The 14,905-nt window shown below is 39.6% G+C and overlaps 1 protein-coding gene across 1 annotated transcript in view; it reads right to left on the bottom strand.

Moving 5' to 3' along the window:
* Positions 1–1,777: 1,777 nt before the first annotated feature.
* LOC122677126 (calcium-binding mitochondrial carrier protein SCaMC-1) overlaps positions 1,778–14,905 on the bottom strand; it is a 62,040-nt gene continuing 48,912 nt past the window's right edge. Inside the window, exons 9-10 of the mRNA XM_043876970.1 lie at positions 5,321–5,471; positions 1,778–3,858 (exon numbers count right to left, since the gene is read on the bottom strand). Of these exons, the coding sequence (XP_043732905.1) occupies positions 3,674–3,858; positions 5,321–5,471 (336 nt within the window). The 3' untranslated portion in view covers positions 1,778–3,673. The remainder of the gene's footprint in view (positions 3,859–5,320; positions 5,472–14,905) is intronic.

Below are 14,905 nucleotides of genomic sequence, written 5' to 3'. Positions count from 1 at the left end.
TACTTACTTTGTTGTCTGTCTCCACTAGATAATCTCCATTAGGAAAGGTATAAAGTCCTGTTAGTGCTGTGACCTCAGTCCTAAAAAGTGTCTGACATACAGTAGGCAGTTAACAAACACTCCCCAAAAGCATCAAAGAGCAAGCGAATGTTGATGGAATAAATGCCAAGTGGCCCAGGCCTGGAGCGTTTCTGCTTTCACAGCAAACAGTGCCGCAGTGGCTGTGGCCGTGCATCTGAATATAGGGCTGTGGAGCCCAGTGACAACCAGAGAACAGGCAAATTAGCAGGCGAACAAACAAAGCAAGCAAAAAAAAAAAAAAAAGCCAAAAACAAAAATTCATACACAGAAGGTTGTGAAGAGGTGTCTTCAACTGTGGTCAGAGGGCAGCAGCAGGTCCAGGCCTCGGCAGCGTGGACCTTGGCACAGCTCATTCCTGCAGGGAAGCAGGAGGGCAGAGGGCACTGGTCAGGGTGTGCCATCCCAGAGAATGGTCTAACAAGTTCAGCCTGCTCTGTGCGTCCCCCAGGTGGGGCATGTGGCAAAGGAGGTGAAGGGGGGTTGTCAGTCGCTCCCCTCTACACCTAATTATTCCTTGGTGCTCTTCCCAAAACAGAGAAATTCCATGAGAACAAAAGAACCAGGGAAATTCTTATTTGGGGATAGGGAAACCACACCATGATTTTACACAAGGGACCTGATGTAAAGCTCAAAGGACAAAATAGTCAAAATACAATGTCTGTTCATGTGTAACTTACTCTCTGGATGGGGATACAAGACAAACAGGTAGGAAACAAACTGGTGGCATTTTTCTGATAAAGGGTCCCTGAGAGTCAAAGAGGGCTAATGTGTTTTTCCTGGAGGCTGGGGAGCATTCAAGTTGGAACATAGAATTTCTTTGCAGTCTTATCTTTATCTTTTTAAGAAAAATTTGTAATCTGAAATATATAATTGCTTTAAATACTTATCAGTAAACTTACTTGGGGGCTTCCCTAGTGGTTCAGACAGTATAGAATCTGCCTGCAATGCAGGAGACCTGGGATCGTTCCCTGGGTCGGGAAGATCCCCTGGAGAAGGGAATGGCTACCCACTCCAGTATTTTTGCCTGGAGAACTCCATGGACAGAGGAGCCTGGTTGGCTACACTCCATGGGGTTGCAAAGAGTAAGACACAACCAAGCGACTAACACACACACAAACATACTTCGCTTTTGTTTCCCACAACTTCAAGACAAACTGATACTCCATCAAATGTACCAAGAAGACTGTGACTTCAGATTCTCCTTGGCACTGTGACCCCCAGGTAGGTAAGTATTAGTTGTTTAGTCATACCAGACTCTTTGTGACCCCATGGACTGCAGCCCACCAGGCTCCTCTGTCCATGGAATTCTCCAGGCAAGAATACTGGAGTGGGGAGCCATCCCTTCTCTAGGGAACATTCCAACCTAGCGATCAAACCCAGGTCTCCTGCATTGCAGACAGATTCTTTTACCATCTGAGCCACCAGGGAAGCCTGTGATCCCCAGGGGTATCACCCTTATTGGTAAATGTGGAATTTGGACATCACAAAAAACATCATCTTATACCAAAATGTATGACAGATTTAACAATTGTTGCGGGTGTTCAGAAAAGGCCAAAATATTTGGAAAGACTATAAAGAGTCTTACCCAATAATACTATAAACATTATTCAAACTGCTGCCAGTGATATCAACTGTATAACAGTCTTTTTTTTTTTTTGCCTCAGTTACACTATTTTTTTTAAAATGAGGAAACATCTCAAAAACAAACATATATGTATTTTTAATTATAAATGTAAAGCAAATATGCAGTAATGCCAGAAATAAACTATTCTTGACTCTGGGCTCTTTTCAAAAAATTCAAGATTTTTTCAAAAGATACAAGATACACAGATAAATCACATTCATACCTTACAAATGTTAAATAGAAAACAATTTAAATTCATAATGAACAATGAATGTTTTCAGTAGCCTGAAATTTTACTTATCCCATAATTTTATGAGTGAAAAAAAGAGCTAATCTAGTACCTTGTCATTTATGCATTACTCAAAAGTACAAACACCCTGAAGACAGAGTTTCACACTTATCATATGTATTATAAAAACATTGAGATATTTATCAGGCATAACAAATATAATGAAAACTATATGTTAGGATACATTTCACAAACACAAGTTCAACATTTCTCTTTGGTTAAGAAAACATGAGAGGTAGGTTCAAATAAAGTAAATACCTAATTATGTCACCAGATTTTCACTAAAATGTTGGCAACTTATGAGAGAAGTTACTAGAAATCAAACTTGAGTTTAAGAATTACACTGAAAAGTGATAAGAATAATTTCAACTACTAAATAGTTGTCTAAGTCCTAATCATACAAATCAGAAAAGACAGTTGTTTATAAAAATGGCTTCAGTAAAATAAAATCATGCTCTCGCTTCATTTTAAGTTTTCTAAATCAAAACATGTTCCTAAAACTGGGGGCAAGAGAAAATATGAATGTACTTGTTTGTAAACTGGGCCTTCCATTTCATTATAGGCACCAAATATGCAGAATTAATATACACTATTTTTAATACATACTATTCTCCTAGGTTCACACTGCCCAAGTTGGGAATTGCAGCGTCATATAAACGGTGAGGGGGTAATAAGAATGCCATTCACCCATGATCAACCTACTTCATGTAATTAAGAAATTTCAGATAACCGGGAATGGCCTCCAGAAGCCTTCCTGGTGAAAACAGGAGTTTGATTCAAGTAGGAGACAAAGGACAAAGAGAAGAGAGATGCTCTTTAGAGGCTGATATAAGTAAAGGGGTTTTGTTTCCTGATGCTTTTCAAAACAATGATAATAAACAGAATCTCTCAAATAAGTTGCCTTGCGTCAACAATTTCCCAGTGATATGCTAATAAGCAGTGTGTCGTCCTGAAAACCAAACAATAGTACAAGCAAAATGGAGAAGTGGTCACTGAAATAAATATTATTTTATCACTCCTCCTTACACAAAAATTATATGAGTGGACTAGGGTATTCACATGCCTTGAAATTCTGCCATTTAACATTCATTCTTATTCTGCTTAAAGAAAGAATATAAACTCTATACCTATTTGGCTGCTGTAAGGTATGTTTTCATGCAATGATTCTCCATTAACGATCCTACAAGGAAATTTTAAGAAATTCGAAATATATGAACAATTTAAGTTTCCAAGTTTTCTGATCATTTTGTTTTTAAGAAAATGATATTTAAGTATAAAGGAACTGGCATAAACTTGAATCAACCAAAATAAAGACTAAAGATTTATAATTCTAGCACACAAAGCAAATTTAGTTCAAGAAAGTACATTTCTTCAGATTTAGGATTCTGGGCAGAGATTGTAGAAAGAACTAATAAGAAAAGATAAACTATAATTTTGTGGCCTTCTCAAAATTGTATGAGCTTATCAAAACTATGATTTTTTTTTAGACATTTCTGAATATATAAAATTGAGTCCAAATGTCTGAAATTATCATTGATATGCTCTTCCTTTTTGTGAAAAAAAAATAATAATAATAAAGCTTCTTTCTGTCATAGATTTGTTTCAATTCTAGGAGAAAATGTCACTCTGGAGACAGTTGAAAGTTTCAGTAATCATGCTAAAGCAAAAAATTCAACATGTCATTTCTGAGTTACTCCTAAAGTTTGTTTCATATTTTCATAAACCACATAACTGATGCCTACAGCAGGGAGCACCTTCATAAAGTTTGGGGTGATGCCTCTGTAAAGTCCTGGCAGTCCTTCTTTAGAAATTATTCGTCGAAAGAGCCCAACCATGTTCAGCTGTGGGCTTCCTTCTATCATGGCTAGAAAATTAAAAAAAAAAAAAAAAGAATAAATCAGGCTAATTTAATATTCACACATTTTATTATGACTATATACAATTATGATTCAGAACAATACTCTAGAACACAATAAACAGATAAAATTTATTCCAAGGGTCCTCAAAAAGTGCCCCTTTATATAATTCTCCCTGGATAGCACCTAAGAGTGAGTGCTCTGGTAAGAATAACAATGGTACTATCGCTTTGTGTTAGATGTTGGGCTAATTACTTTATATACCAATCCTCCAAGGTAAGAGTTATTATACCCATCTAGTAAGTAAGGAATCTTAGAAAGATAGAGAAACTTGTCTCAACACACTTAGCCCGCAAGTGGGAGATCTGACAGCTGATGGCCTTTCTCCTCTGTAAATGGAATGAAAATTGTGCAGTGTTTTAAGAATCAGCAACAACTATGTAAATCAGCTTGCATTTATCAAATTCTCAGTAAACGGTGGCTAGAGTTTTTATTATTATGGGACCTAAAACTTTTGAACTGTGATTCCTCCCCACTGTGGCACCGTCTCCTTGACTTTGATTACACCATGCCTCCTGGATCTCTTGTCATCCCACTAATTGTTCTCTTTGTTCACGATTTGCTGACTAGAATCCGCCTGCTAATGCAGGAGATGCAAGAGATGCAGGTTTGACCCTGGGTTGGGAAGATTCCCCCGGAGAAGGAAATGGCAACCCACTCCAGTATTCTTGCCTAGAGAATCCCATGGACAGAGGAGTCTGGAGGGCTACAGTCCATGGTGTCACAAAGAATCAGACACGACTGAGCACACATGCATGAATGCACTGCACTGCTATATTAAATAGCATGCATTCTGTGCCTCTCTTTTCTGTTTTATCCCTGGCCTATCTCATCCACTGTCATTTCTTTAAACAGTACACCCTGAACATCTGCACCTCTATCCCCAACCTCTCTTCCAAGTACCAACCACACCTCCCCCAACCAAGCAGTCAATCATTAAATAACCAACACTTCCAATGCAGATGATTTGTAAATACAATGTAAAGAGTGGACTGCATGGCACATTTCCATTTTACTTTTTGGATGTTTGGGAGTCTTTTCCCTGAGTATTTTCAATCCACGGTAGGTTGAGTCCTCAGATGCAGAGCCCACAAATGGGGACAGCCAACTGTACTCTTAAAACATGCATTCTCAACATAAGCAAGAAAATCTTACTCTATTTGTGCAGAAACCACAGATACATATACAGTATATGCATAGTGTATCTGTGCTATTAAGATTTCATGAAGAAGAACTGATTTAGAAAAGAATTTCTAAAAAGCTTCCTTAGGGAGACAATAATGTAAAAAAATGGTTAAGAAATATTATCTTAAAACCACACTCTGCTGTCTCAGTGGAACTTGACAGTTCCAGAAGTACGTTATTGATGCCATACTTTTTATCAGTGTCCCGCTTTCATTCAAAACTCACCTTGAGCCTGCATGCGTGTTCTCACCAAAGCCAAGGGGTAGCTGGCCAGCTGGCCACAGGTGCTGGATAAGGCACCACAGCCCAGCAACACCACGACTCCAGGGTTCACAGAGTCTTTGGCAAAATTATCTAGCCAATGAGACTTTAGGAGCTGCCAGAGAAACAGAAAGGAAAAATAATAAACAGCTACTCACAAGTGCTTGCACTCAACAGGGACATTCGCACGGCAACTCTCATCCTGATAGGATCAACAGGCTACACTTCTGCAACGCTGGGCAACCCGTTCCCAGGAGCAGCAGCCATTGCAGAGGCAACAGCTCTGTAGAGAAGCAGGGAAGTCACACCAGGGATTCAAAACACCGACAACTTGCACTGGGTGCTCCCTTCCTTCTAAGTAAAGGTGAGGATCAATCGCACACCAAGGCAGGATCTAAACAATATTTCCTATAGTATCAGTGAAAATAACATAATACTGTGAGGTGCATCTGACTTTTTACTTTACACGTGTGTTATTTCATCCAGTTCTTCTACAGAAGCTCTACAAAAGGTGGAGCTAGTCTTCTGATTTTAGAAATGACTCAGTGGAGTTTTTTTAAACAAGGGTACAGAATCAAGTGTACTGATCCCCAGGCCATGCTTCTTCCTTATTATCCTGGATCCCTGTATTTCCATGAGCAGGCCATAATTGAGAGAAACTATATAAAATATATATGCTAATTTACTTTTTAAATAAAAATATCTTAAGTATCAAAATATATGGGAGAAATCATAATTACTTTAAATATTTTAAAGAAAAATTTAATTGCATTCTTGGACCTTACAATTATATAACACAAATAGCTTTATATATTTGGAAGCAAAAATTACATTTAAATATTTATTTAATATTCACTTAGTACTGTAATATATGATAATAAATAGAGTCATGAAGGCTAAAGACAACCATGTCTGAACTGCAGAAATAAGAGAAGTGATTGACTAGAAACTAATCAACTGTTTACACTGTGAAGACTAGAACAGGAGGAAAAAAGAGAGGAAAGCACACTCTTGAAACAATTAAAGTTCTATAAAATATATATGATCTTCCAAGTCCTTTCTGTTTATTCCATAATCCATTTTCTTCTCATGCTAAGGGCCATTATCATTCCCTATCTCTCAGGTCTCACTATATGTTTTAAATTTTTTACTTATTTATATTTCTGTCTGTCTCTCCTTCATTAGCTCTGTACCCCTCAAAATTCTGTCACCTTATGAAGATTCTCTGGCAACATCAGGGTCATAACAGGGTCCTGATTCAATAGGACTAGTGTCTCTATAAGAAGAAAACACCATAGAATTCACTCATTCACTCTCTCTCCCTCTGGGAACATAGCAAGAAGACAGCAGTCTGCAAGCCAGTAAGACAGCCTCCCTACGAACCAAATCAGCCAGAACCTTGATTTTGGATTTCTAGCCTCCAGAACTGTGAAAAAGTAATTTCTGTTGTTTAACCCACCCAGTCTCTGGGGGTTTTTTGTGTTCTGGTTTTTGGTTTTTCTGTTTTTTTTTTTGGCCATCCCGTACAGCTTGTGAGATCTTAGTTCCCCAATCAGGGATTGAATCTGGGGCCCTGGGCAGTGAGAGCGCAGAGTCCCAATCACGGGACCACCTCAGAATTCTTGGTATCTAGTATTTTGTTATGGCAGTCCAAACAAACTAGCACACTACCCAAAGCAATCTACATATTCAATGCAATCACTATTCAAATTTCAATCATACTGTTTGAAGAAATAAAAAGGAAAAATTCTAAAACTCAAATGGAATCTCAAGGGACCCCAGCTAGACAAAGTAACCTTGAAAAAGAACAAAGTTGGAGGCCTCACACTTCCTGATTTCAATATATACTACAAAGCAACAGTAATCAAAATAGTGCCATGCTGGCATAAAGACAGCTACATAGATCAATAGAACAAAATAGAGAGCCCAGAAATAACTTCTCCACATTGGGCAAAGGACAGTCTCTTCTCAAATGGGAAAACAGGATATCCACAAGCAGAAAAATAAAGTTGGACCCTTATCTTACAACATACACAAAAAACTAACTCAAAAATAAGTTAAAGGTCTAAACATAAGACCTAATAGTATACAATTCCTAGGAGAAAACTCGGGGTAATAGAAGCTTTAGGACATTGAATTTGGCAACAATTTCTTGGATATGATGATACCAAAAGCACAGGCAACAAAAGCAAAAATAGACAAATGGATTTCATCAACTTAAAAACTTCTGCACAGCAAAGGAAACAAGAGAGAAAAAAAGGCAACCTATGGAATAGGAGAATATATTTGCAAACCATATATCTGATAAGTAGTTAATATCCAAAATACATAAAGAACTTCTACAACTAAACAACAACAATTTTAAAAACCTAATTAAAAACTGGGCTAAAGACTTGAATAGACATTTCTCAAAAAAATTAAAAAATGGACAACAAGCATATTAAAAGATCCTCAACAACACTCATCATTAGAGAAATGCAGGTCAAAAGCACAATCAGATATTGTTTCACAACTGTTGGGACGGATACTATCAAAAAACCAGAAACTAACAAATATTAGTGAGGATGCAGAAAAGTATACAGTTAGTGGGAATGAAAAAGGGTGCCGTTTCTTTGCAAAATAGTTTGTTCCCCAAAAAGCTTAAATTAGATCTGATAGACTGAAGATTAGATCTGAGTGCCTGAAGAACTACAGATGGAGGTTCAGATGGAGGTTTGTAACACTGTGCAGGAGGCCGTGATCAAAGTCATCCCCAAGAAAAAGAAATGCAAAAAGGTAAAATGGTTGTCTGAGGAGGTCTTACAAATAGCTGAGAAAAGAAGAGAAGTTGAAAGGCAAAGGAGAAAAGGAAAGATGCATACATCTGAAGGCAGAGTTCCAATGAATAGCAAGAGGAGATAATATAGCCTCCCTAAGTGATCAATGCAAAGATAGAGGAAAAAAATAAAATGGGAAGACTAGAGATCTCTTCAAGAAAATTAAAGATACCAAGGGAACATTTCATGCAAAGATGGGCTCAAAAAAGGACAGAAACGGTATGGACCTAACAGAAGCAGAAGATATTAAGAAGAGGTGGCAAGAATACAGAGAAGAACTACACAAAAAAAGATCTTCATGACACAGATAACCACGATGGTGTGATCACTGACCTAGAGCCAGACATCATGGAATATGAAGTCAAGTGGGCCTTAGGAAGCATTGCTACGAACAAAGCTAGTGGAAGTGATGAAATTCCAGTTGAGCTACTTCAAATCCTAAAATATGATGCTGTGAAAGTGCTGCACTCAATATGCCAGCAAATTTGGAAAACTCAGCAGTGGCTACAGGACTGGAAAAGGTCAGTTTTCATTCCAATCCCAAAGATAGGCAATGCCAAAGAATGCTCAAACTACTGCACAATTGTACTCATCTCACATGCTAGCAAAGTAATGCTCAAAATTCTCCAAGCTAGGCTTCAACAGTACATGAACCAAAAATATCCCAATGTACAAGCTGGATTTAGAAAAGGCAGAGGAACAAGGGATCAAACTGCCAACATCCATTGGATCATAGAAAAAGGAAGATAATTCCAGAAAAACATCTATTTCTGTTTCATTGACTACAGTAACAACTTTGACTGTGTGAATCACAACAAACTGTGGAAAATTCTTCAAGAGATGGGAATATCAGACTACCTTAACTGCCTCTTGAGAAATCAATATGCAGGTCAAGAAGCAACAGTTAGAACTGGACATGGAAAAACAGACTGGTTCCAAATTGGGAACCAGTATATTCCAATGTATATTCCAATATACATCAAGGCTGTATATTGTCAACCTGTTTATTTAATTTATATGCAGAGTCCATCATGTGAACTGCTGGGCTGGATGAAGCACAAGCTGGAATCAAGATTGCTGGGAGAAATATCAATAACCTCAGATATGCAGATGACACCACCCTTATGGCTGAACAAAGAGGAACTAAAGAGCCTCTTGATGAAGGTGAAAGAGGAGAGTGAAAAAGTTGGCTTAAAACTCAACATTCAAAAAACTAAGATCATAGTATCTGGTCCCATCACTTCATGGGAAATAGATGGGGAAACAATGGAAACAGTGACAGACTTTATTTTCTTGGGCTCCAAAATCACTGAAGATGGTGACTGCAGCCATGAAATTAAAAGATGCTTGCTCCTTGGAAGAAAAGCTTTGACCAACCTAGACAGCATATTGAAAAGGAGAGACGTTACTTTGCTGACAAAGGTCCGTCTAGTCAAAGCTATGGTTTTTCCAGTAGTCATGTATGGGTGTGAGGGTTGGACCACTAAGAAAGCTGAGCATGAAAGAACTGATGCTTTTGAACTGTGGTATTTTGAACTCTTGAGAGTCCCTTGGACTGCAAGGAGGTCCAACCAGTCCATCCTAAAGGAAATCAGTCCTGAATATTCATTGGAAGGACTGATGTTGAAGCTGAAACTCCAATACTTTGGCCACCTGATGCGAAGAACTGACTCATTGGAAAAGACCCTTATTCTGGGAAAGATTGAAGGAGAAGGGGACAGCAAAGAATGAGATTGTTGGATGGCATCACCGACTCCATGAAAATGAATTTAAGCAAGTTCCAGGAGTTGCTGATGGACAGGGAAGCCTGGTGTGTTGCAGTCCATGGCATCCCAAAGAGTCAGACACAACTGAGTGACTGAACTGACAAAAAGTTTAACATGGAATTACTATATATGACCCAGCAATTCTACTGATAGGTATACACCCAAACGAACTGAAATCAGGGACTTGAAGAGATATTTGTATCCCTTTTTCTCAAAATGGGAAATTATCCTTGAAATTAATTCAACCCCTCAACAATGGATGGCATTCCAAGTTCCTCAACTTTGTCAGTAGTTTTTGTCCTTAAGACAAGCTCGGAAGGTAACAGAAACTTGAAACTCAAAGAAGTCCTTGAGAGACTTGGCAAAATCCACAACCCACATTGGGCAGATTCATCTGAGTCCCCCAATTCAAATTCAAATAGACCAGGTAAGCCTGTTCCTAATATCAAGCAATGTCCTTTAAATCCTGAAGCCTTAGCAAGAATTCAACAAATCATACAAGAATATAAGACACAAGACCTCATAGTCCCCTACACTGGTCTCTGTAATATACCCATTCTCCCTATTGAGAAACCCCAAGGAGGAGAATGGAGATTTGCCCAAGATTTGAAAGCTATTCATAACACTGTCATTAATTGCTATCCAGTTGCCCTTGACCTTCATGCTCTTTTAATGGCAATTCCTACAGAGTAGTTTTTCACCATAATTGATCTCTATAGCACCTTTTTCAGCATCTCTGTGGATTGCGAAAGTCAAATGTTATGTGCTTTCATGTGGGAAGGACATGTAAGAAGTCTAGACTGAAAGCCCTACTTTTTACAGATCCTAAAAGCAGATTTAGCATCTGTCATTTTTCCATAAGTGCCCACCCTTTGCAATATGTTCTTCTCTTCCAAGGAAGCAAGTGAGCAAGTCAGCATCATCTTCTCAAGCTGTTAGCAACTGAAGGTCATGAAGGTCTCCAAAGAGAAATTACAACTTGTTCAAACACAGGTCATATACCTAGGACACCTGATCACATTAAGGACATCTTTTAGACCCTACTAGGATTCAAAGTGTCTTAAATTTCCCACAGCCACAGACCAAAAGACAACTTTAGAATATCTGGAGGGGGCAGTCTTAAGATCGCGGAGGAATAGGATGGGGAGACCACGTTCTCCTCCAAAAATTCACTGAAAAATCATTTGAACACTGAGCAAATTCCACAAAAAAACTTCTGAATGCTGGCAGAGGACACCAGGCATCCAGAAAGGCAGCCCATTCTCTTCGAAAGGAGGTAGGACGAAATATAAAGATAAAGTGAAAGTGAAGTCGCTCAGTCATGTCCGACTCTTTGCAACCCCACGGACACCAGGCTCCTCCATCCATGGGATTTTCTAGGCAAGAGTACTGGAGTGGGTTGCCAATTCCTTCTGCAGGGAATCTTCCTGACCCAGGGATTGAGCCCAGGTCTCCTGCATTGTAGACAGACGCTTTACTGTCTGAGCCACCAGGGCAGTCCATAAAAGATAAAAAGAGAGACAAAAGAGCTAGGGACAGAGACCTGACCCGGGGAGGGAGTTGTGAAGGAGGAGAAGTTTCCAAACATCAGGAAACCCTCTCACTGGCAGGTCTGTGGGGAGTTTTGGAATCTCAGAGGGCAACATAACTGGGAGGGAAAAAAAACAACAACCCATAGATTACGTGCCTAACCGCAACTCCCAGCAGAGAAGTAGCTCAGAGGCTCTCATCTGCCAGCAGCAAGTGGGGGCTGAACAGGGAGACGCAGGCTGCATTGCTTAGGGTAAGGACCAGGCCTGAGTGCCCTGAGGACTATCTGAGGGAGCTAACCTGAGATAACAACCCGAACTATGGGATAGCCAGAGGGAGAGAAAAAAAAGAGAGAGAGAGAACTTTCCCGCAAAAAGCTCTAAACTAAGGCACTGCCAGGCCGGCTCACAGGACAAAGGATTGAGCGAATACCAGAGGAGAGCTAGCCAGGTGTGGACCAGCCCATCCCCTTCTGGAGGCAGAGAGGCAGGCAGGCGACACCCAGAGCCAGAAGGTGAGGGGCAATCTCAGCCCCAGGGATGGCATCCTCTACTAAACTGCAAGCAGGCTCCCAGTTGCTAACCAAATCTTCCTGGGATCCTGAATGGTTGACATCCGCCAGGAGGGCCGCAGCCAGAGATCAGCTCCCCAGAGGAGACACATGGCACACCTGAGATGATGCTCCCGCTGCACACCCAAGAAACCAAGTGGCTGGGACCAGAGAGGTGAAAAGACGTACCCCCCCACCTGGGGAGAGTGTGCTCACTAAGCACCTGGTTGCCTGAGCTGGTTGGACCTGGGAAGGGCACAAAACTCAGGCCCAACCAAGTCTGTGCCTTTGTGGAGTACCCGAGAACCTGAACCTGAGCAGCTTAGACCTGGGAAGTGCATGCAACCCAGGGCCCACTTTAGACAGTTGCCCTGCAGAGCAACTTGGAGCCTGAGCAGTGTAGACTGGGAAAGCACACACACCATGAGCAGGGAGGGGCAAACCTAGTGTGGCCCAGACACTGCGAGCACTCCCCACACTCGCCAGTGATGTTTGCAGTGTTCCTCCCTCCCCACAGCACGACTGAGCAAGTGAGCCTAAATAAGTGACCACCTTCACCCCTTGTGTCAGGGCAGAAATTAGACACTGCAGAGACTTGCAAACAGAGGAAGCCAAAATAAACAAAGAAGAGGGCACCGCTTTGGAAGTGACTGGTACAACAGATTAAAACTCTGTAGTTAGCACTGACTACATTGGAAAGGGCCTATAGACCTTGAGAAGAAGTATAACCTGTTGCCAAAAAGTTAGAGAAGAGCTAACACCTATCTTACTCAAACTCTTCCAGAAAATTGCAGAGAAAGGTAAACTTCCAAACTCATTCTATGAGGCCACCATCACCCTAATACCAAAACCAGACAAAGATGCTGCAAAAAGAGAAAACTACAGGTCAATATCACTGATGAAAACAGATGCAAAAATCCTTAACAAAATTCTAGCAAACAGAATCCAAAAACATATTAAAAAGATCATACATCATGACCAAGTGGGCTTTATCCCAGGGATGCAAGGATTCTTCAATATCTGCAAATCAATCAATGTGATACACCACATTAACAAAATGAAAGATAAAAACCATATGATTATCTCAATAGATGCAGAGAAAGCCTTTGACAAAATTCAACATCCATTTATGATAAAAACCCTCCAGAAAGCAGGCATAGAAGGAACATATGTCAACATAATAAAAGCCATATATGATAAATCCACAGCAAACATTACCCTCAATGGTGAAAAATTGAAAGCATTTCCCCTGAAATCAGGAACAAGACAAGGGTGCCCACTCTCACCACTACTATTCAGCATAGTTTTGGAAGTTTTAGCCACAGCAATCAGAGCAGAAAAAGAAATAAAAGGAATCCAGATTGGAAAAGAAGAAGTAAAACTCTCACTGTTTGCAGATGATATAATCCTCTACATAGAAAACCCTAAAGACTCCACCAGAAAATTACTAGAGCTAATCAATGAATATAGTAAAGTTGCAGGATATAAAATTAACACACAGAAATCCCTTGCATTCCTATACACTAACAATGAGAAAACAGAAAGAGAAATTAAGGAAATAATCCCATTCACCATTGCAACAAAAAGAATAAAACACTCAGGAATAAATCTACTGAAAGAAACAAAAGACTTATATATAGAAAACTATAAAACATTGATGAAAGAAATCAAAGAGGACACAAATAGATGGAAGAATATACCATGTTCATGAATTGGAAGAATCAATATAGTGAAAATGAGTATACTACCCAAAGCAATCGATAGATTCAATGCAATCCCTATCAAGCTACCAACAGTATTTTTCAGAGAACTGGAACAAATAATTTCACAATTTGTATGGAAATACAAAAAACCTCGAACAGCAAAGCAATCTTGAGAAAGAAGAATGGAACTGGAGGAATCAACCTGCTTGACTTCAGGCTATACTACAAAGCTACAGTCATCAAAACAGTATGGTACTGACACAAAGACAGAAATATAGGTCAATGGAACAAAATAGAAAGCCCAGAGATAAATCCACGTACCTATGGACACCTTATCTTTGACAAAAGAGGCAAGAATATACAATGGAGAAAAGACAATCTCTTTAACAAGTAGTGCTGGGAAAACTGGTCAACCACTTGTAAAAGAATGAAACTAGAACACTTTCTAACACCAAACACAAAAATAAACTCAAAATGGATTAAAGATCTAAATGTAAGACCAGAAACTATAAAACTTCTAGAGGAAAACATAGACAAAACACTCTCTGATATAAACCACAGCAGGATCCTCTATGACCCACCTCCCAGAGCAATGGAAATAAAAGCAAAAATAAACAAATGTGACCTAATTAAACTTAAAACCTTTTACACAATGAAGGAAAGTATAAGCAAGGTGAAAAGACAGCCTTCAGAATGGGAGAAAATAATAGCAAATGAAGCAACTGACAAAGAATTAATCTCAAAAATATACAAGCAGATCCTGCAGCTCAATTCCAGAAAAATAAATGACCCAATCAAAAAATGGGCCAAAGAACTAAACAGACATTTCTCCAAAGAAGACATACAGATGGCTAACAAACACATGAAAAGATGCTCAACATCACTCATTATCAGAATAATGCAAATCAAAACCACAATGAGGTACCATCTCATACCGGTCAGAAGGGCTGCTATCCAAAAGTCTACAAACAATAAATGCTGGAGAGGGTGCGGAGAAAAGGGAACCCTCTTACACTGTTGGTGGGAATGCAAACTAGTACAGCCACTATGGAAAACAGTGTGGAGATTCCTTAAAAAACTGGAAATAGAACTGCCATATGACCCAGCAATCCCACTGCTGGGCAAACACACTGAGGAAACCAGAATTGAAAGAGACACATGTACCCCAATGTTCATCACAGCAC

The sequence above is a fragment of the Cervus elaphus genome, chromosome 20, assembly GCF_910594005.1.
Source record: "Cervus elaphus chromosome 20, mCerEla1.1, whole genome shotgun sequence".
NCBI classification, from domain to species: Eukaryota; Metazoa; Chordata; class Mammalia; order Artiodactyla; family Cervidae; genus Cervus; species Cervus elaphus.
Note: the sequence above shows the minus strand (reverse complement) of the source record. Positions and strands in the feature narration are given on the sequence as shown.